Source organism: Sus scrofa, chromosome 13, assembly GCF_054392235.1.
Source record: "Sus scrofa isolate SSC_HxYL_T2T_F1_AM1 chromosome 13, Sscrofa_HxYL_maternal_Yorkshire_Landrace_v2.0, whole genome shotgun sequence".
In the NCBI taxonomy this organism is placed as follows: Eukaryota; Metazoa; Chordata; class Mammalia; order Artiodactyla; family Suidae; genus Sus; species Sus scrofa.
In genome coordinates, this window is record NC_139395.1 from 46,541,448 (window position 1) to 46,564,125 (window position 22,678).

The 22,678-nt window shown below is 47.7% G+C and overlaps 2 protein-coding genes across 22 annotated transcripts in view; both read right to left on the reverse strand.

Annotated features, from left to right (window-relative positions):
- Window positions 1–11,102, reverse strand: part of QRICH1 (glutamine rich 1) — a 50,667-nt gene extending 39,565 nt beyond the window's left edge. For 6 of the 21 annotated variants that reach the window (XR_002337951.2, XR_014823074.1, XR_014823080.1 and 3 more), the window contains exon 1: window positions 10,939–11,102. The gene's annotated coding sequence lies outside the window, so the exon portion shown is untranslated. Of the gene's footprint in view, window positions 1–9,399; window positions 9,460–10,259; window positions 10,604–10,938 lie in introns of those variants that run through there. The other 15 variants (XR_014823077.1, XR_014823075.1, XM_021070650.2 and 12 more) reach the window with 5 other exon arrangements.
- Window positions 11,103–12,293: 1,191 nt separating this feature from the next.
- QARS1 (glutaminyl-tRNA synthetase 1) lies at window positions 12,294–19,795 on the reverse strand. The gene is made up of 24 exons (XM_021070652.2): window positions 19,654–19,795; window positions 19,361–19,508; window positions 18,881–18,990; window positions 18,643–18,718; window positions 18,348–18,412; window positions 17,739–17,792; window positions 17,529–17,589; window positions 17,118–17,189; window positions 16,907–16,992; window positions 16,661–16,747; window positions 15,835–15,934; window positions 15,640–15,718; window positions 15,450–15,558; window positions 15,222–15,352; window positions 15,023–15,115; window positions 14,767–14,904; window positions 14,595–14,682; window positions 14,362–14,505; window positions 14,156–14,260; window positions 13,882–13,974; window positions 13,647–13,774; window positions 13,487–13,553; window positions 13,280–13,405; window positions 12,294–12,425 (listed from the first exon to the last, which is right to left on the reverse strand). Exons 1-24 carry the CDS (start codon window positions 19,768–19,770, stop codon window positions 12,375–12,377), a joined length of 2,328 nt encoding a protein of 775 aa, XP_020926311.1. The 5' UTR covers window positions 19,771–19,795; the 3' UTR covers window positions 12,294–12,374.
- Between the last annotated feature and the right edge of the window lie 2,883 nt (window positions 19,796–22,678).

Below are 22,678 nucleotides of genomic sequence, written 5' to 3' on the forward strand. Positions count from 1 at the left end.
CTTGTTTGGCCCTTTCTCACCTCTCTTCTAACCATCTCCCTTGCCCAGTTCTCCCTTCTCTCTGCTGCACAGGCTTTCAGTTATCTCTCTCAAGAAAGAAAATTAGGAGGTCTTCTATGAGACATCAAGATTAAGCTATCAATGATATCCATGGTATAGAACAGAAGGCACACCAAGACCAAGCACTTCAGCGTTCCACTTCACATTTAGAGCAGGCTACTCCAGAATAGTTAGCTTAAAACAGTCACTAATCACACTGGCACAAAATGTGTCAAAAGCTTCCCTTTGATAAGAGCATCACAATTGAAATTTCCTTCTCAAGAAAGCATCTTTCGGAGTTCCCTTCATGGCTCAGTGATTAACGAATCCGACTAGGAACCATGAGGTGAGGGGTCCAATCCCTGGCCTCGCTCATTGGGTTAAGGATCTGGTGTTGCTGTGAGCTGTGGTGTAGGTCGCAGATGTGGCTCGTTTCCTGAGTTGCTGTGGATGCAGCACAGGCCGGTGGCTACAGCTCTGATTAGACCCCTAGCCTGGGAACCTCCATGTGAGGTAGGTGCAGCCCTAGAAAAGACCGGGGGGGGGGGGGGGGGGAAGCATCTCTCATAATATAGGTCCAACAAGATTACCCGAAGTTCACATATACCTTTTTGAGCAGAAGGGTATATATAATTGGGTATTAGAGTCACATATTGTGAACAACTATTAAGTAATTCTCTACCATGCTGGCACATACTTCAGTTTTTCAACTCTATTATAAAACAATAGCAAAGGACAACTGAAATTTACACTTCCCCCAATTTTTTCTTTTTAGGGCCACACCTGCAGTGCATGGAAGTTCCCAGGCCAAGGGTCAAATCGGAGCTGCAGGTACCAGCCTATACCACAGCTCACAGCAACACCGAATCATTAACCCACTGAGTAAGGCCAGAGATCAAACCTGCATCTTCATGGATATTAGTCGGGTTCTTCACCTGCTGAGCCACAACAGGAACTCATACACTTCCCCAAATTTATTTTCTTCAATAATTAGATGTGTTCATGTAAAACAGAGATTGCTTGAGTTCTGAAAACCACTCTAGAATCATAGCTACTATTATATCAAAGCAACTTTTTTTAAGTAGAGCAAACCATGCAAAAAAAAAACCAAAAAAACTTATTTTGCTTCAAACCTGGGAATAAATAGGTGCAAGCACAAATACAAAGAACCACTGCAAATTAGGTTTACAGAACCAGAAAACCTTCAAATACTGCTCAATAAAGGTCGTCCCTAGAATCTTATTTCCCTTCACTCTTTCAAGTTTCAGTAATGGCAGAGACTTATATCTGAAGTCTGATACTAAGTATAACGTGGAATTAAAAAAAAAAGGGGGGGGGGAGTTCCCATCCTGTCTCAGTGGAAATGAATATGACTAGTATTCATAAGGACAAAGGTTCAATCCCTGGCCTTGCTCAGTGGGTTAAGGATCCGGCGTTGCTGAGAGCTGTGGTATAGGTCGCACACACAGCTTAGATCTGTCATTGCTGTGGCTGTGGCGTAGGCCAGCAGCTTACAGCTCCAATTCAACCCCTAGCCTGGGAACTCTATATGCCATGGGTTTGGCCCTAAAAATCAAAAAACAAAAAAAAAAAAAACAAAAACAAAAAACAACAACAACAACAAAAAACAAAATTATACCAACTTTCTTCCTAGAAACAAGCTTTCTTAATTTTCAGTATAGAATTATACCTAGTTGGGAGTTCCCATTTTGGTGCAGCAGTAATGAACTCAACTAGTATCCATGAAGATATGGGCTCAATCTCTGGCTTCACTCAGTGGGTTAAGTATCTGGCGTTGTCATGAGCTGTGCGTGGTGTAGGTCACAGACGTGGCTCTGATTCAACCCCTAGCCTGGGAACTTCCATGTGCCGCACATGTGGCCCTAAAAGAAAAAAAGAACTACACCTAGTTTTTGAGGGTTTTGTCTTTTTTGAGGGAGGAAGGTAAAAATAATGTATCTATTTCTTACAAAAACCATTCGAATTGGAGTACCTGCTGTGGCACAGCGGGTTAAGGATCTAGTGCTATCTCTGCGTCGGCACAGATTCAATCCCCCACATAATGCAGTGGGATCTGGTGTTGCAGCTGTGAACTGGATTTGATCCCTGGCCCAGGAACTTCCATATGAGACAGGTGGGGACAAAAAAAAAAAAGAAAAGAAAAATTGTTCAGGGAGTTTCCATTGTGGGTCAGTGGGATCAAGGACCTGACGTTATCTCCGTGAGGATATAGGTTCAATCTCTAGCCTTGCTCAGCTTTGCAGTAAGCTGCAGTGTAGGTTGCAGATGCAGCTTGAATCCAGTGTTGCCATAGCTGTAACGTAGTCCTCAGCTGCAGCTCTGATTCAACCCCTGGCCCTGGAACATCCATATGCTGCAGGTGTGGCTGAAAAACAACAATAACAAAAAACTGTTTAAATAGTATACAAAGCTATAAAGAGAAAAGTAAAGGAGTTCCTATGTGGCTCAGCAGGTTATGAACCTAACTAGTATCCATCAGGATGCGGGTTCATTCCCTGGCCTTGCTCATTGGTTTAAGGATCTGGCATTGCTGTGAGGTGTGTTGTATGCCACAGATGTGGCTCAGATCTGGCACTGCTGTGGCATAGGCCAGCAGCTGCAGCTCCAATTTCACCCCTAACCTGGGAACTTCCATATGCCGCAGGTGCAGCTCTAAAAAGCAAAAAAAATAAAAACAGCTAGGTATGCTTTGACTTCTGGTTCCTGATATACCAATTTTAAGCAGTGATCTGTCCTTTAGGAAAAGTAACTTTAAGGTATTTAAATCACGTCCCTCTCATTAACTCATGCCAATTATTTTAATTTTTGACATCATCACTTTCATAGCCTTAAACCTCTATCTGTAGACTTATTAATTTTAGAGTGTCTCTGGACTACCTACTATGTAAGAGGAGAAAATTAAAGTTCCATATCCTCTATTTTTTCCTTTTTTTTTCAGCTGCACCAGTGTCATATCAAAGTTCCCAGTTAGGGATTGACTCTGAGCCACAGCTGCAACCTACAGCACAGCTGCAGCAATGCCAGATCCTTTAGCCCACTGAACTGGGCTGGGGGTGGCAGGGGAGTGTGTAGAACCTGCTTGCTACAGACCCAGGCACTGCAGTCAGATTCTTAATCCAAGGGAACTCCCAGGCCCTCTATTTTTGACAAGCATTCAGCCAAGTGAGTATAGCTTCTATTCAATCAACCTTTTAGCAGTTTTCTTTCCTTTTTTTTTTAGACTTTTTAGGACCACACTCATGGCATATGAAGGTTTCCAGGCTAAGGGTTGAATTGGATCTGCAGCTGCTGGCCTACACTGCAGCCACAGCAACTCGGAATCCAAACTGCATCTGCAACCTACACCGAAGCTCACAGTAACACCAGATCCTTAACCCACTGAGCAAGGCCAGGGATGGAACCCAAATCCTTCATGGATACTAACTGGCTTGTTATGAGAAGCCACAACAGGAACTCCAACCTTTTAGTTTTAAAATACAGCATTTGGGAGTTCCCATCGTGGCACACTGGTTAATGAATCCGACTAGGACCCATGAGGATGCTGGTTCGATCCCTGGCCTTGCTCAGTGGGTTAAGGATCTGGCATTGCCATGAGCTGTGGTGTAGGCTGCAGACACAGCTCAGATCCCACGTTGCTGTGGTTGGTTCTGGCGTAGGCCGGCAGCAACAGCTCTGACTGGACCCCTAGCCTGGGAACCTCCATATGCTGCAAGTGCGGCCCTAGAAAGAACAAAAGACAAAAAATAAAAATTAATTAATTAATTAAATAAAATACAGCATTTCATACCAATCAGTTTTTGAAATTTATTTTCTGGGCAGAGGAGCAAATAAAATGGATTTAGCTCTCAGAAAGAATGGGGAAAAAGCTTGGCAAAGTATCTGCTACAAAGCCCCTAAGTTCATTCTTTAAGTTTTCTTTTTGTGTTTGTGTGTATTTGTCTTTTTTTTAGGACTGCACCCAAGGCATATGGAGGTTCCCAGACTAGGGGCTGAATCAGAGCTACAGCTGCCGGCTTACGCCACAGCCACAGCAACGCAGGATCCGAGCCACATCTGCAACCTACACCATAGCTCACGGCAACGTCAGACCCCTAACCCACTGAGCGAGGGCAGGGATCAAATCCTTGTCCCCGTGGATGCTAGTCGGGTTCGTCAGCTGCTGACCCACAACAGGAACACCTTTTTAAGTTTTCTTTAAAAAAAAAAAAAAAGGAAAGAACCAACAGCTTTAAGTAGAAAACCTTCTATAAAACTTAGAAAATGTTGACATAAATTCATAAATAGGCTCACTATATTCTCTATTCTTATGAAAACATTTGAAACATTCTATGACAAAAATCACTTTTTGGTTTATAGCCAGCCATGTGTTTTAAGTAGTTGAGACTCCAAAGCATAAAACCCTCTGCAGTGCTCCAAGCTTAGAGTCTACTGTTGGCTCTAAGCAGAAGCCACTGCTTCCCAATTCCCATTGCTTTTTTCTTGCACTAAGGTCTTCACAAGAATCATTTGAGAATAACTAAATGAGAGGAAGCTAAAAATATTAACAAATAACAGAGTCAATGAAGAACTTAATTGGAAAAGGCCAATTTGAAAGAACATTCCAATTCGATCATTTATACAGCCCAAATCATACAAGGCTTCAGTTCTTGTCCTTTTAACCTGCCCACTTGGCAGTATCCGCCAAACTGACACATCCCAATAACGAAAGTACACTAAGTCAGCATCTGACCTGACACAAAAGTGCTGCTTAGAAGGAAAAAGAAAAAACCTTCAGAAATACATTTAAATATTTTAGACTAGTGAGTAAAGAAACACAATGAAAGACAGTAAATTCTCAATGGTGGTGACAGCTTCTTCCTCTACTCTCATGCTCAGATAAAGACCTCCTTTACCATAAAATCATTCATCTACAATTCTTAAATTTACAATGTAATTTTTATACAATGCTTTGATCCATTTAGAATTTATTTTGCATAGTATGAAGTAAAAGCCTAATTTTTTTTCTAAAGACCATACAGCTTGTCCTTGAATTACAGAATTATTGAAATTTCTTTGCCTACTGATTCAAAATGTCACTGTGATTATATACTAAACTCATATAAAGGTCTGCTTCTAAGCTTTTTGTGTGTAACTCACAGATCTTTCTGTAACACAGTAATTAAAAAAAAAAAAAAAAAGCATGTTAATACCTAGAAGATCCTCCTCCCTCAGTCAAAATGACGTTTGGTTTAAAAAAAGAAAATTTAATGACATAAAAACACATCATGTATGAAAAGGGAGCCAATTCTTAAATGTGTTTATATATCCCAGAATGGTTTAATTACGTATGTAAGAAGAAAAGCTGTCAAAAAAATGCCTCTAAATGCCGACAGCAGTTACGCCTGGGTGTTGTGGAATACAAGAGGACTTAAATTTCTTTCTGTTTAACACATTCCTGTATTTTCCACAATTTGTATTAAACAAAAAAGGTAGTTAAGGAGTTCCCATCGTGGTGCAGTAGTTAACAAATCTGACTAAGAACTGTGAGGTTCCAGGTTTGATTCCTGGCCTCGCTCAGTGGGTCAAGGATCCGGCATTGCCATGAGCTGTGGTGTAGGTCGCAGATGTGGCTCACATCCCACGTTGCTGTGGCTCTGGTGTAGGCCAGTGGCTACAGCTCCGATTGGACCCCTAGCCTGGGAACCTCCATATGCCGCAGGAGCGGCCCAAGAAATGGCGAAAAGACCCAAAAAAAAAAAAAAAAAAGGTAGTTAAAAAGTAATCCTTTTTGCACAGTCGTTATACCACAACAGTAACAGACACATCGATAATTCTAATTGATAAGTTTGATTTTTCCCTCAAAATCTGAAACTCTTCAGGACAAACAAAACCATCAAGCACCAAAAACTTGCATAACAATGAGGACTGTTAACTTAAAGATGCTGCTCCCAAGATACCCAAGGCTGAGCTTTGGTCACCCCGAGTAAGGAAAATGGATAAACTTAATGAAACTACTCTAACTCCAAAAGAAATAAGATTTTTAATTATTTCCAAGTTAAAGACTAAGCGAAGAGCAATAAATTCACTAAAATACTTATGAAAAACATGAAGCTGGAGGGAAAGTTGAGTAGTCCAATTTCTGGGATTCAGAAATGGAGGGAAAAACACATTGGGTCTCTTTGGCGTGCAGTCTGTAACCAAGAATGTGCTTCTGAATACTTCAAGTATAGCTGCTTTGCAAAACAATAAACAGACAAATGAACACCTATCAACAGATCCAAGAAATTTTCACTCCAATATTTCCCCTGTTAATTCCTTCTACTGGAACTTAGCACAGTGCCTGACACAGCACAGGCCCTCCATATATTAAAGTTACAATTATTCCAATTATTTTATAACTAGAACATGACAGTACCAAGGAAAATGTTACTCCAAAGCAACAATCTATCACATTTCTGTTCTTTTTTCTATTTAGATACTAAGGGAAGGTCTAAATACTCAAGTGAATCATCCCTTCCTGGGTCTCCCTCAAATCTGATTATCTCTTCCTGGCTCCCTATGCAGCTCTGCAGAGTGGGTCTTAAATACAAGTATGGGCTAAGAGAAAACCCTAAGAGCTGCCTTAGAGCCCTGCCTCTTCCTGTTTACCCAAGGGTTAAGCTCTTGGGCCACTCTCAAGGCTCACATATACTAGCAATGGCTCCTTATAGCTTAGCTTTGGTTTGAAGAACCTACAATCACATGTTAAAAAAACAAAAATCAATTTCATTTTTAGGAGTTGCAGACACATCTGTCCAATTAACATTAGGAGTCATTTCAAAGAAACAGACTGGGAGACATATTTGTATTCTTAAAGATACTAACCTACTTCAGAGTTTGTGATGAATTGATCTCACTGGGTCATTCATTGGCCCCAAGCCTTCACCAGACAGAGAAATCCCTGACCTAGGGACATTTTCACCATGGTTCTACTTGCTACTTTCAACCAAGAACTTAAATTCACATTCCTACCAATGACAGAGTTGTAAACTGGCAAAATCGTTTCCATCATCTAGTGAAGCTGAAAACATCCATTCCATATGATCCAGCAATTCTATTCCTAGATGTGACAAAACATGTACAAAGGTACTTACACAAGGATGTTCATAATTGTCAGTAGCCCCAAACTGCAAAGAATTTAGATGTCTACCAATAATGGACTAAATAAAATATGGTTTGTTCATACAGAACACTATATAAAAATGGAACAGCTGCATACAATGTGGAATGAATTTCACCATAATAATGCAACAAGGAGATACAAAATATATCTTTTTTTTTTTTTTTTTTGGTCTTTTTGCTATTTCTTGGGCTGCTCCTGCGGCATATGGAGGTTCTCAGGCTAGGGGTCAAATCGGAGCTATAGCCACCGGCCTACGCCAGAGCCACAGCAACGCTGGATCCGAGCCGAGTCTGCGACCTACACCACAGCTCACGGCAACACCGGATCATCAACCCACTGAGCAAGGGCAGGGACCAAACCCGCAACCTCATGGTTCCTAGTCAGATTCGTTAACCACTGCGCCACAACGGGAACTCCCAAAATATATCTTGACTCCATTTATATCAAGTTCAAAGTTAAATAAAATTATGCTGTTGAGGGATACAAAGGTAGTAAAAAGAAAAACAAAGAATTCAGAAAAATAATTGTCTCTAAGGGATGAGAAGCTGTGCCCAGGAAGGAACCCATGAAGGGTCCAAAAGTGCTGGCAGTGTTCTATTTCTTGAAGAAATTCTAGTTAAACAGTGGTTCGCTTTATAATTTTTCATTAAATTGTATACAGGTCAGCTGAATTAATATGACTGATATTTCACATGCACATGTAAAAAAAGAGCTTTCTGACACAGCCCACCAGCTCTACCTACAGTTTTGCCCTAAAGTGTGAGACCAAAGAACCATTCTTTTCTCCTTTTCAGCAAAGCAAGGGGTTAATCTATCATTTCTTCAGGCAGCCACAGTTAAAAATCACATTCTAATGTGACAATTAGGAAAAAACGAATAAAGCATTTAAGTGAAGCCTGGAAAGGACTTAAAACAGCTGGAACAAAATTCAGGGCTACTACAAAGTAACTGAAAAAAAAACAGGTGTTCATATAATGCTTCATTCTAAGACTTTGGAATAAAAGACCATTACAGATAAAGGGTAGCCATTTAAAAAATAGACAAACAAGAAGCATGGCACATCAAAGACAAAGTTGATTAAATTAGAAGGCATGCAGGCTTAAAGGAAGACATCTCTGATTCGGAAGCTGCCATGATGGAGGACAGCCATACCCAGTGACCCAACTTTGGATACTTTTCTGAAGCAATTCAAATTTATAAGTAACTTCAACCACTATCTGATATTTCCTTTAAAATGACAACCTATGAGTTCCCATTGTGGCTCAGCAGAAAGGAATCTGACTAGTATCCATGCGGATGTGGGTTTGATCCCTGGCCTCACTCAGGGGATTAAAGATCCAGCATTGCCATGAGCTGCAGCAGAGGTTACAGATGCTGCTCAGATCTGGTGTTGCTGTTGCTGTGGATATGGCATAGGCTGGCAGCTGTAGTTCCAACTTGACCAATAGTCTGAGAACTTCCATGTGCTGCAGGTGTGGCCCTAAAAAGACAATAAAACTTTAAAAAATTAAAAAATAAAATGAAATAACCTAGTGGAAAGGAGTTGTGTGGAGAAGCAGAGGTTCATGGAGAGGTACACAAATAATTCATCATAGAGGACTGGAAACATGACATGTTTTAATTTGGGAAATCTTATATGCTTACGAAAAAATATTATCTGCAAACATCAATTCTTAAGGCAGACCTTGGATTTTTCTTGTGATGCAGCAGGTTAAGGATCCAGTGTTGTCTCTACAGCAGTTTGGGTCACTGCCGTGGCTCAGATTCGATCCCTGGCCCAGGAACTTCGGCATGCGGCAGGCATGTCCAAGAAATTAAAATAAAAATAAATAAATAAAAGGCAGACCTCAAACTTAATGTTTAAAAACAAAGATACTCCAGCAAAAGTAGGTCTAATTTTCATATTAAAATTTTAAGTATATCCTAAATAAACTCAATTGCTTGTCTTTGAACTATTTGTGTCCTTAGGAAAGCTGATGCCTTGTTACTCTAAAACCTGATTTGTATTTCAAGGGAAAAAAAAATGTTCAAGCAGCAAACTGGCTGGATTCAAAGATGCAGTTCTTCCACATATTTTCCAGCACCTAGATATTTCTGGCAGACAGTACCCAGGATGATTGGCAGGATTTAGAATGTTTCAATATTCCCAGGAAAAAAACTGCACACATATTTCCAGCATATGAATGATTTTAACTCACCAGTCACCATGTTGCATGTATTTCTGCTGCTTGTCCTTAGTTCTTAAGACTTGTAACATTCTGAAGAAGATAGAACAAAGAAGTTCCTTCCATCCTCAGCCTCCTTTTAAATTTTAACTTTGTTCTTAAAATAATACAGTATATTAAAAAAAACTACCCCATCATTATCGAAATTGACTGCTAATTTTAGTTCCTCTCAGCTTCTTTTTTCATAAACTTAAGGCAAGCAAAACTGTAAACCAGCAGATACTTTGTCTTAGAAGAAAAAGTGCGTATTTCTTTGGACAAATCTAGAACTCCCCTGGCACCAGAACACAGTGCCTGGATTTAAATTTTTTTTTTTTTAAAGGCAGAAAAGGATTGAAATCCTATACCAAAAGTGACTTTTACAGTGAGACGTGGGCAGAGTTCAGAATTTCTACTGGGGTTCTTTGGAATTACAACAGAAGGCAAAGCACTGATTTCCAGGTTGTTCAATGTTGTTCTACGCAATTTTTTGGCTGAGAAATAGCGGGCCCTTAACTTGACGAAGTACAAGTTAAGCCTCTCCCAACCAAACAGAGGAAAGCCTGGATTTAAGGATTTAAAGTATCATTTTAGAACTTGGGTAGTTTCACTTAGTCCACAGAAGTGGATCCCCTTCGGGAGCGCACACAGGTGACGTGCAGGAATTGCGCTTGATGAAGAATTACTTTCCAATGACGAGAAAGCAGGTACCACTTAAGTGCCTTCTAGGATTTGCCGTCCCTCGCCAGCACAAAGCATCAAAACAAAGTGAGGAAAGTCGAGGGGGTTCGCTACCCTCAAAGACCAACAGGGCTCGGTTTCAGACATAGTGCAGCACCCTCCCAAGCACCCACCCTGCACATGGGCCTCAGGACGCCGCATTCTTAGAGAACCAGTAACCTCGCCCTCTTCTCAGAGAAGAGGGGCCACAAGCCAGACCGCAAAGCAGGTTGGTGTCTCCCCAGGCCTGGACTCCGGCCGGTCCGGGGACGTCACCTGAGCAGAAGGGCCCAACCCGCAACCTTCTTCACACAGCAAAACGCTCGCCCGGCGCCCCTCCTCTCAGCAGAGGTGTCGTGCGCGCCCTCGCAGCGGTGCCGTCACCCTACAGCAGGGCGCGCGCCTGCCCGCGACCCCCAACTTCGGGGAGCACGCCCCAGAAAGCTGCTCTGGTCCACGGGCTGTAGCTCCAGGAGCCGAGATATCCGGGCCGGGAACGCGCACGTCAACGGCCACGCGCACCAGGAGGGCCGCACAGCGCGCGCGCGCCCGAGCGTATAAACAGGTCAGGCCGCGCGCGAACACCAGCGCGCGTCCGCGCACCGCGCCCACCCGAATCCTCGACCCTGCCCTTCCCCCACCCAGGGGGCGGGGGCGCGCGAGCCCAGGGACATTCTCGGCTCCTGAGCCGCCCAGAGGTCTCCTGGGCCCAGCGGCAGCGGCCCGCCCGCCCCCGCCCGCCGTTGTGTGGGGTGGGCCCGCAGTCCCAGGCCCGCAGCCTCGCTGCATTTCTGCCCTGACTGGATCCCTTACCGGGCGACGTCGCCGCCGCCGCCGCCGCCGCCGCCGTTCTACCCGCCGGCCCCGCCGCACCGCTCGGGGCCCCGGTTCTGCCGTCGCCGCTCCGAGACCGACAGGATTTTCCCCTCACAGCTCCCTGGGCGCCATCTTACATTCAACCCTCACAGCCAATGAGTGCCGAAAGCCTCTCTCGCGATAATTGGAGCGTCGAGCCCCGCGAGAGTTAAGGCTGTCTCCTGGCCTGACTTAAAGGGAACGCTTCTGCCAAGGAGAAAGGCCGAGCCCAGGGCTGCAGTAAAGGCAGAAGCCCGGGGTGTAGGGCGGGACGCCCCGCCCTTAGACGCCCCTACATTTAGGGCGGAGCCAAGGCCGGAGATTTGCCTAGGGCTGTAGTCTGGGAAGGCCGAGGATTGAAGCTTTCTCTCAGGACCCTTCTGCCGCCTGCCCAGGCCTCTTTCGCGCAGCCTCACGCGGTACGGAAACCGGCTTCTTACTTAAGGTGGCCCCCACAACCTCTAACCTAGGCCTGTCGCCTCCGACCATTGCCCACCTGCAGGGCCCCTGGTCACTCCCCTCCAGGAGTCCCTAGCATCTGGAATCAACCCCTCGTCCTCTATCTGCTGTCATCCTAATTCAGCCCTCCACAGTCCAGTCCACCTTAAAGCGGGCCTCCAATAGCCCTGTGTTTGTATACAGGGAAAATGTGGAGGATGTTAAAGCTGCAGGCACATTCGGGCCTCACCAGTAGTCCACACTGCCCCAGGGGGCAAGTGGCCTGCCACAGACTCTTTCTTTAAAAGGCCTCTGGACCTTTGCAACTTATTCTTCTGCCCTGGCAAACTCCAAGTCCTTTGAGGTTCCCCTCAGGAGTCACTTCCTGAGAGTAGTCTTCTGAGTCCCAGGTTAGATGCAGAACCTCCTCCAGCCTCACAGGCCCCAGGGAGATATCTAGTCCCCTCGTCTCCCCAACTAAATAGTGGACTTACAAGGCCACTGCCAAAGTCTTCCTTATGTCACTGTGCTTGGCAAATAGCAGGTGCTCAGTAATTATTTGTGATTTTGGACTAGCAGCCAGACTCCTCCATTTCTATCTACCTAGGCATGAAGGCAGACACAAACCTTACAGGTTCCTCTGCTACAGTGCTCCTAACAGTGAAGCAGCACCCCAGGACCCACCATTACCTCAGACCAGGTGCAGAATACAGGGACTCAGACCCAGGCCTCTGCCCTTGAGCACCAAGATGTGTAACAATGGTTTCAAAGCTGTCAGTACTGCTCTGTGTGCAGTGTACCTTTCCCCAACCCCCAGCATGGCACTAAGGCCCTCCAGGGCTAGGAAAACAGAAAAATAACACAGAGACTCCAGAGGGATTTAACTGTTCTTTATTGACATGAAGTGGCTACCTCTAGCCTCCAGAAGGATGAGGTAGGTCCATGGGACTTCCAGTTCACACCTTTCCTGGGTCCTCCTTCAGTGTGACGGTCCGGTTGAAGACAAGCTGGAGGACAGAGAAGGAAGAATGACCACCAAGCTAGAACCAGGCCACTAGGCCAGGGTGGGTCTCACCAGACACCCCACTCCAACCCTCACCTCATCCCTGGGGTGCAGAGGGACAGAAAACCCTAATTCTTTTTTTTTTTTTTTTTTTGTCTTTTTGTCTTTTGTTGTTGTTGTTGCTATTTCTTGGGCCGCTCCCGCGGCATATGGAGGTTCCCAGGCTAGGGGTTGAATCGGAGCTGTAGCCACTGGCCTACACCAGAGCCACAGCAACGCAGGATCCGAGCCGCGTCTGCAACCTACACCACAGCTCACGGCAACGCCAGATCGTTAACCCACTGAGCAAGGGCAGGGACCGAACCCGCAACCTCATGGTTCCTAGTCGGATTCGTTAACCACTGCGCCACGATGGGAACTCCCCCTAATTCTTAATAATTTTTTTTTTTTTTTTTTTTTTGGCTGCGCCTGCAGCTTACACAGGTTCTGGGGCCAGGGATCGAACCCATGCCACAGCAATGACAAAGCCAGATCCTTAACTCGCTGAGTCACCAGGGAACTCCAAGTTCTCAATAACTTGAGAACTAAAGGACTTGGGCTAAAGGACTAGATGGTTCTGAGTCTCCACTTTATGAGAGTTCTAACAATCCCTATGCCTGCCTCCCACCTTGAGGAGTGAGAAAGTCAAAGTTCATACAAAATTTTGGGCAGGTATTTAAACTCTCAGCCTGTTTCCTCATCATAGAACATGAACCCCACCTCAGGTGGTGAAGATTAAGCAAGAAAATGCTGGTGAAGTGCTTGGCACCGTGAATGGTAGCCACACCATCAATGTCGTGGAAAGGTAAATTTGAGCACCTGTCCCTGGCGGCTGTCTGGATCCACAGAAAAGTAACCAAGCCGCTCAAACTGGAACTTGTCGAAGGGCTTTGCCAGGGCCACAGAACAGTCCACTAATGCTGCTTCCACCACTTGTAGTGATGCCTGTAGGCAAAGAACTCAGGTGGCCATCCAGCCAGAGGCCCACAATCCTCACCCCATATCCCAGGAGCCCCATGAGCCTACCAGGTTCAAGTCACTTAAGAATCCACCAGGCACCTCAGCAGGATCCTCAGGGTTCTTGTGCTGAAAGCTACAGTCAGACTGAAGGTCAGACTCTAGCTGTGCAGTCACAGCAAGCAATGCCCATCTTGTACCTACCCCTGTCCCCACTCTGGTCACTCACAGTCGATCATAGAGGCGAATCTCACACGTCAGAGGCTGTGATACCCAGTGAATAAATGCCTTAGGCTTTTCTCCAACATCTGCTCGTCTGCAGGTCACCTCAAGGCTTTCCACACAACCATTGGGGCCCTGGAAATCAAGGGACCTTCATCAGCCTTGAAAACCACTACCAGGACTACAGGCTGCACCCAGATCCTCACCCCAGCAAGGCACTGCAGTAGGAAGCTGGCTCTCACCTTGACAACATGCTGCAGCTCAATGACGTAGCCTGTATGCCTCAGGCCCACAGGCTGGCCCCATGCCAGGCGCTTATAGCCTGGCTCTGGCTCCTAGAGGTAGAAAGTCGGATAGACACAAAAGGCTACAAGAGTCAAAGTTCCCCACCCCCTTTATCTGGTAGGGGTTGGTCCTTCTGAAGCAGAAAGTAGACAGGCTGATAGAAGAGACGAAAGGCTCTCCAGACTGGGCTCAGGAGCAAACAGGACCCTCTACCCCATTCCCCCCATTCACCTCCTTGAAGTCAGTCCTTTCAATGAAGACAGTGGGTCCAAAGGGAACCTGATGGAAGCCCTTGGTCTCATCAGCTGGAAAGTTGGGCACCTGGATGTCCAAAAGCTATAGCAGGAGATGAATGTCTGAATCACAATAGGCACTCGGATTCCTACACTCAGACCCAGGTGCACACCCCTAACACACACGTACTGAAGCAGACTTACTTTAGCAGCAGGAAAATTAGTGATGACCACCTGTAATGAGTCTAGCACAGCCATGGCCCGAGGAGCTGTGTCATTCAGCACATCACGTACACAGGCTTCAAGCAGATGTGGTTCCATTGTGGTCTGTGCCACTGTCACCCCCACCTAGCAGTAAAGGTCAACATCAATCACAGCCACAACCACACACTGCTGTGCTCAGCCCCCAACTGCTCACACAGCCCACTGAGTTATACCCGAGCACAGAAGTTGTTGATGGCCTCAGGTGGGAAGCCCCGCCGTCGTAGGGCTGTGAGTGTGAAGAGCCGTGGGTCATCCCAATCCCTATGGGCAAGAAGGCGGTGAGAAGGCCTTTGGCAGCACATGCTACTACCACCAACCTTCAATGAGCCAAAAAGCCACACCTACCGCACAGCACCCGCTGCCACAAGTTGGAGAATCTTCCTCTTAGAGACAACAGCATAGTGCAGATTGAGGCGGCCATACTCCCACTGCACAGGACAATAGACATCCAGTGCATTGCACAGCCAGAAGTAGGAAGAGCGTCTGGGGGAGGAGGATATAGTCAGGACTGGGACTGGCCACCTCTGACCCGAGAGAGACCACAGGAAGGGCTGCTAGAATCCCATTGGCCCTACCCACCCCGTGGGCCCAGCTCCCTCACCGGGCCTGGAATTCCTTGGTGCAGAGTGAGTGGGTGATGTGCTCGATGGAGTCACAGAGGCAGTGTGTGTAGTCATAGGTGGGGTAGATGCACCTGCAGGGCATAGGCAGTGGGCCCCACCATCCACGCCCACTCTGCCCTACCCATGGCCCAGCCCCCACTCTACAACTCAACAACCCCACCCCAAGGTCATACCCACCAGGTGTCCCCTGTGCGGTGGTGTGGTGTGTATTTGACTCGATAGGCCACAGGGTCCATCTTGCCATCTTCCATCACCAGCTTCATCCGCAGAGTGGCCTCACCCTCTGCAAACTTGCCCTTGCGCATTGCCTGAGAGGAGCAAGAGCTCAGGCTACCACTCAGCAAAAGGGCATCTTCTCCTCAGCATCTTGGCCACGCCGACCCAGCTGACTCCCAAGAACCCCACCTCAAAGAGCAGCAGCGACTCCTCTATGGGACGGTCTCTCCAGGGTGAGGGCAGTGGGTTGTGGCCTTTGAGTTCCTCTCCTCGCTGGTGGCACACATAGGCCAGGCCCCTATAGGAAAGGGGTATGAGAGCCCAGCATAGCGGTGCCTTTGTCAACCTGTCTGGCTCTACCTCATGGCCCTGACCTCACCTGTGGATAAGCTCTACAGCCCAGGCATATAGCTGGTCAAAATAGTCAGAGGCATATGTCACCTTGTAAGGTGTGTAACCTGGGGCAGAATAAAACATAGCATTAACAACCAACCAGGGACACCCAATGGCAGGCCATGGCCCAGGGAGAGGCCCACTGATGACCAGTTCTGCCCAAGTCTTACACAAGCCATACCCAGCCAGGCCACCATGTCACAGATGGCAGTGAAGAACTTTGCTTCCTCCTTCTCAGGATTGGTGTCATCAAAGCGCAGGAAACAGATCCCATTGTTGGCCTAGAAGAATTGTAATATCTATGAGCTTCCACATCATCACCCCCTACAGTCCAGTTCATCAAACTGGAACATTCTCAGGGCTCTCCCATGTCAGAAATGAAAACACCTTTCACTCACTTTCCTATATCTAAAGGCCCTAAGCAGGATTTCCTGTTGTGGCTCAGCAGAAACAAATCCAACTAGTATCCATGAGGTTGTGGGTTCAATCCCTGGCCTCGCTCAGTGGGTTAAGGATCCCGGGGTTGCTGTGAGCTGTGGTGCAGTCGCAGACACAGCTTGCATCTGGCATTGCTGCAGCTGTGGTGTACGCCAGCAGCTGTAGCTCTGATTCAACCCCTAGCCTGGGAACTTCCATATGCTGCAGATGCGGCCCTAAAGAGCAAAGAAAGGAAAAAAAAAAACAAAAGGCCTTAAGCAAGGCATCTCATAATACCACAGGACACAGCATGGCCTCTTCCTAAGCCCTAGAGGTTGCACTGGGAATTTCCCCAAATTTGAACTCACTGCCTCACCTAGCACTTTTCCCCAATGAGCCCAATGGGGTGGACTGCTAGATATCTGTCACACATGCCACACATTTCTAGGTATCCCTTCCAGAGACTAAGGACTCTCTCTACTCTGGGCCACATTATGGGAGCAGCAGGAAAAACAGGGACACTTCCCTAGTACCCAGTCGGGAGAACAGCAAGCGGTCACCTTGCTTGTCATGCCCCCAGACACACTCACCTTAGCATAGCCAAAGTTGAAATTGATGGCTTTGGCATGTCCAATGTGCAGGATTCCGTTGGGTTCTGGTGGGAACCGGGTACGTATCTGATTTAAGGGGAATAGGAGCAAGTCAGAGATGACTACACTGAAGGATGCCCATTCCTAGGGATGCCATGGTGATAGGTAAAGTGGAGTTATATGGAGACAGCCCAACCACAGGCAAGTAATGACGGCACTAGCTTGCCTGGCAATACACCCACATACCTGTCCTCCAGTGATCTCCAGGTGCTGCTTCAGTAGATCCATGGTATGTGGAGTGGTCACATAGCCTGGGGTCTTGTAGTTTTCACCTGCCAGAACCAGAACAAGCCTAATGACAGCAGGCTGCAGCCCAGGGCTCCCTACCTCAGGGGTCTGGCTACAAGAATTGCTATTAAGATCCAGCCCTCCACAGAGTTTCAAGGTGCCTGCTCACCAGGCTTGTGGAACTTGAGCGCCTCCCCTCGGAGCTGCTCCATCAGAGACAGGGTCTGAACAACAGCCTCACCTGCAGAGAAGAGACCAAGGAAAACTTATTCTCTGGATATAGCTACCACATCCAGCTCAGAGAGGTGGCTGTCAGTACTACTCATATCATGCAACCAGAATAGAACCAAGCAGTCTCCCCTTTCCTCAACCCTAGACAAGAGCAAGCCAGACTTCTCAGGCCTCCTCTGGCTAGTTTTTCGGTAAAGGCAACAAAGGAAACACTAGGAATTCCAGTCCTGCAGCAAAAGAAGGATGTTAAATAAGCTGGTGGCCTGAGGAGATTGGGCTGGAAGGACCTATCTGGTGGAAAATCCAGCAATCAGGGAGTTGAATGCAACAGGAGCCTCAAGCCTCTCACCATTCTCCACCACATCCTTTGCTGTCACTCGGTCTTTTTCTTCTAGCCGAGCCTTTGCCACCTGAGAGAAGTTCAGAAGTTGGGTCAGGGTATCTCCGAGGCAGGGTCTGGGACTCACTGGTCACTGGGGTCAGATACTTCCTTCCCCAGCCTGAGGTCTTACCCTTCCCCACCTCATCCCCAGGGACCCAAGACCACGCTCAGTCCTACCTTGGGCTTCTTCTCCAGATCACTCTCTGTTTTGGGACCCAGGAGGTGGAGGACCTGAGCAGAGACCAGAGTCAGGACTGGGATAGGAGCCTGTGACTAACCCTACCACCTCCCTAAGGACTTTCTGGCCTATTTACCAGCTCCACTTTGGAAAAAACTACCTAACTCATCCCACCTCTGCTCCTCACATGGTTCTACTGGCCTCAAATGTTCTTTCCCTCCTGAAAGTCCATACTGGACTCAAGTAAGAAAAACACCACTTATAGAGAGGAACTGTGGGCCTGGCATCCAGATAAGCCATCTACCTCAGTCATCACCCTCTTGTTATTCTCTGCCAACATCTTGAGATGGAGGCCCCATCACCATTATTTACAAGATGAGGAACCTGAGGTTCAGAGTAAAGCAACTCACCCCAAACTAGACACAACCCAGAGAGCCAAGTCTTTCACTGCCCACCCAAGTGCTGCCCCCTCTACCCCAGGCTCTACTATCCACTATCAGAAAAGGAATAGGCTCTCTTCCCTTCTCACTCCCATTTATCTCTCAGTGGATGCTAGACACTGTCTCTAGAAGGGCCTCCACCTGCCTTCAGCTCAAGGAAGCACCCACCTGCATGTCTACTTCATGCTTGATCATTTTGCCATCTGCCCACTTGAGCGCAGCCCGAGCCTCTCCTAGAAACATGGGCATAAGAAGCTGCTGAAAGGAAAAGGAGGACACTTCCCACCCTGTTTCTCAAGAAAAGGACCTGGCTGACCTCAGAAACTAGAGCCTGGGCCCAGCCAGACCTCTTTTAAGATGCTCCGACTCTCCCTTCCACCTCCCTCTCACTCATGCCCAGAAGAGAAGGCATGACCAGTGATAACAACATAGTCTGTAGTCCCCTGCCCCAGGTCCTGCTCACCCATCAGCAGCCCCATGTTGAAGTGGTAACGCTCTACAAGGAGCTTGGATCGGTGATGATTTATGGCAGCCTCCACCTACAGAAAGCCAAACCATGAGCTTCAGACATGCTCTAGGGACTGATCCCCTCACCCTGGGACTTTCTGGTTGGTAAAGCAGGGCCACTCCTTTCCAGTATTAAGTACTGAAAGCCACTCCTTAGAATTAAGGAGGCAGCTGACACCTAAGAAAAGACTCACAGCCTCCTCAATCTGCTCTGGAGTCACAATGACGCCCACACCACATTCCTGCTCAAAGTCCATGGTGTTGATTGGGTCCAGGGGATGACTTCGCACATACTCAAGGGCAGCTGAAAAAGGAAAGCCAAGGAGTTTGTGGCATCTCAGCTCCAAGAAGTAGGAAGACAGGGCCCTAATCCTATCCATGAAACCCCAATTAGTTTGACTTCCTGGAAAAGTAAGTCTTGCACTTCACTAGAGAAGCCCTAAGGCCACAGGAAAGAAGCATGTGTTGTGAGGGAAACTCCCTCAGACCTACACAGTTCTCCAGTGGGTCTCACCCAGAGGTGGCCCTCTCCGTCAGTGCCAGGGCCTAAGTTTAGAGAAGAATGCAGAACTAGTAATCTAGAGTGACACTGTGGGTCTTGTCAGAATGGTTAGATAGGGATCTTGGCTGAGAGGAGGAGCTGGAGGTGGAAGCAAGACAGGCAAGGGTCTCACCGCTCAGCTGAGTCTCAGTATGGATCTTCCTACTAGCTATGTAGCTCACGAGGAAAGACAGTCGACGAGGATCCCGCAGTCGCGAGGCCAAGCCATAGAGCAGGGTCCCGGTAGCTTTGTCGATGGTGGAGCCCAGAGTCTGCTGTGCCTAGGGTCAGAGGGGTCAGGAGATAAGCCTCACTTCCAGTAAGAAAAGCAAGAGTGAGACAAGATGGGTGGGTCGGGGTCTGGACCCGGCCCGGAGTTGCCTTGGGGCACAGTCGGCAGCCGGGGCCAAGGACGTAGGTTTGCACCTGGGTCGCCGCCTCGCGCAGCTGCGCGCTCAGAGCCGTGTTCTTGAGCGTCTCTCGCGCTTTGTGCTCGCTCAGGCCGAGGCCGGTGAAGAGCGACAAGGAGTCTAGAGCCGCCATTGCTGGGACGCCGGAAGCCAAAAAGAAACTTTGGGGCCAATCTGCCCCGGAGTTAGCTCACTGACCAATAGGAGTGAGATGCCGTCAGCGAAAGCCAATGGTATCCTTCCTTGGAGGGAAGGGGCGGGGATCTCCAGGATCGTCAGTGACATTTAAAGGGCAGAGGGCGGCCTCTCCCGCCGCTTTACTTCCGTCTTCGTGCTTCAGGTCTCTAAAAGGGATAGTGAGCGGCGGTACTTTAGAGGTGATTTGTTCCAAACCTGGAGCGAAGGTGTTCAGCACCAGGGCAGGAGGCAGACATAATCATGGTAATTTTACTCTTCATCTTTTCTCCTTCAGCCCCGGAAAACTTGGGACCATCCCAGTTTTGTTTTTGGAAACAAATGTCAATGTAGGTCGTGTTTCTGACGTCACACTTTGGAGTTGTCACGGAAACAGCTGAACAAAATGAAGCCCGGGAAATCCGGTCAAGACTCCAGAACAGACGTCTGAAATGGCACATGGATGCGCCCCAAAAGTCTTGGCACTTTTCCAGCTCCACCTGCACGCGCGCACGCACACACACACACACACACCCACACACACACACCCCTAACCAGGAAAGGGAAGGTTTGGGGCCAGGAAGGACCTTGCATGACTTCTGTGATGATTTGGCTTAAAATCTCCTGCCATACTTACTTTTTTTTTTTTTTTGGTCTGTTTTAGGATCGCACCCGCGGCATACGGAGGTTCCCAGGCTAGGGGTCAAATCGGAGCTGTATCTGCGTGTACGCCAAAGCCACTGCAACGTGGGATCCGAGCCACATCTGCAATCTACACCACAGCTCACAGCAAGGCCAGATCCTTAACCCGCTGAGCTGGGTCAGGGCTTGAGCCCATGTCCTCATGAATGCTAGTCGGGTTCGTTAACCACTGAGCCACTATGGGAACCCCCATACTTACTCTTCTTACCGAAGCATGCAAATATAGGAAAACCACAAGCAGATTAGACCTTAAAATCCATATGCAAGTACTTGACAGGATATTTTATTCAATAGTGTGGGACAGAGAAGGTAGAATAGTTATGATGATATGCTTGGGGATCTCCCTAGTCTCTCTTTGGCCCTTAAGGGCCTGCTGGGTGGGAATCATCAGGCTAAAACTGAATGTACAACCTGTGTTTTTGTTTTTATTTTTTTTTTTTTAGGGCTGCACCCATGCCATATGTAATTTCCCAGGCTAGGGGTGGAATCAGAGCTGTAGATGCTGGCCTACGCCACGGCCACAGCCACAACGATCCCAGCCACCTGGGATCGTAGGTGCATCTGCAACCCACACCACAGCCCATGGTAACGCTGGATCCTTAACCAACTGAGCTGGGCCGGGGGTCAAACCCACATCCTCATGGATAAGTCAGGCTCATTACCAATGAGCCACAATGAGAAGTCCCCAATCTATTTTCTTATAGAACTGGAGCTGTTGATGGTGGGATGGTAAGTTCCCCAAATTTGGGATGGAAACACAGGCTCCTAAAGGCCTCAGTGACCCTAAAACTCCTGGACCTTCAAGTACTGGGCATGATCCTGACCATAATATTTCCTGATTTGTGGCCATATTCCACTAATGAGCAAATCTATTTTTGAGCTCCACATAATGACTACATGCCAGGTTCAGCCCAGGGCCACATACTGCATCAGTATCCAGATCCAATCCTGTGTCTTGCCCCCCTTCCACCATGCCCGCTTGGCCCCCTTCTGATGCCCAGCCCAGCCAAGGCCAGGAGCAGGCATTAAACAGGAGTAGTAGCAGTAGCAGGTCAGCCAGTCCACTGGAGCCCTTTGACTTGCACAGAGCGAACCATGAAGTTTTATGGGTCCTGCCCCATGGGATTGGCTTGCTTGCATAAGCCTCTGGTACTACTTCAGCAAAATTCAAGAAAAAGTATACAAAGAGGCAGTTCAAATGGTGGCCTAGCACCTAAGGACTTTGTGTTGTCATTGCTATGACTCGGGTTACTGCTGTGGCTCAGTTTCAGTCCTTGGCCTGGGAGCTTCCACATAACACAGGCATGGGGGGTAAAAAAAAAAAAAAAACAAAGGAGAAAAGCCGGGCAGCAGTCAGCAAGGCCCAGCTGTGGCATGGGAAGAGGAAGGGTCTAGCAGCCAGGCCTATGGACAAGTCCCTGTGGCACAGGCTCACAGCACAGAAGCAGCAGTACTAAGGGCCACAGCAGCCTTCTGCAGATGCCACAGAAGAGTAATTCATGTGACAGGTTCAGCAGCAGCAGGGCTATGGTCAAGACTGGACAGACCCCTCAATCAGTGCATACAGCACATGCAGACCCCAGGGGCCAGACATAGGGGGCTGCAGCCCATGCCTAACAGGCCTTCCAGCAGTATGCCAGTGCCAATGGCCAGCTTGGCAATTCTACCATTACTGCAAGGCTTCACACACAGTTCTCCAAGCTCTTCTCCATGGCCAGCAACCCCACACGGCTGCTGTCCTAATAGAAAAAAGCCAACATTGGTCACAGGGCTAGCTTTCTCCAGGAGCTCCTTCTGCTCACTACCACGCCTAACTCCAGCCAAGCCTGAGGGGTACTAGCAGGGCCCACATGCTGAGCTTTTTGTAAGACTGGTCTCACATGCTTGCAGTCAGGGAAGGACTATAAGGATGTCAGGACACTGTGCCACCTCTGCCTTATACTCTTTCTGGATTACTTGAATACTTGCTTCATGGAGATGCCCACTTCTAACCTCAAGCAGTTGAAGAGAAGAGGGGATAGCATTATCTACAAGGAGTAGCAAGGAGGCTCCTCACAAGACTTGCTCTTCCTGTATATGTGCAGGAGCACAGGAGCCCCAAGCCTGGACAAGCCTGTAGACCCACCGCAGGTAAACAGCCTGGGGCAGCTGCCAGAAGCCAAAAG

Excerpts from the sequence above, each read along its gene's own strand:
- QARS1 (XM_021070652.2), bottom strand. The coding sequence starts at position 19,770 with ATGGCGGCTCTAGACTCCTTGTCGCTCTTCACCGGCCTCGGCCTGAGC. Across the intron at positions 19,509-19,653 it reads TGCGCGAGGCGGCGACCCAG|GCACAGCAGACTCTGGGCTC; the intron begins GTGCAAACCTAC and ends CTCTGACCCTAG. Across the intron at positions 18,413-18,642 it reads CAACATGGGGCTGCTGATGG|GAGAGGCTCGGGCTGCGCTC; the intron begins GTGAGCAGGACC and ends CCATGTTTCTAG.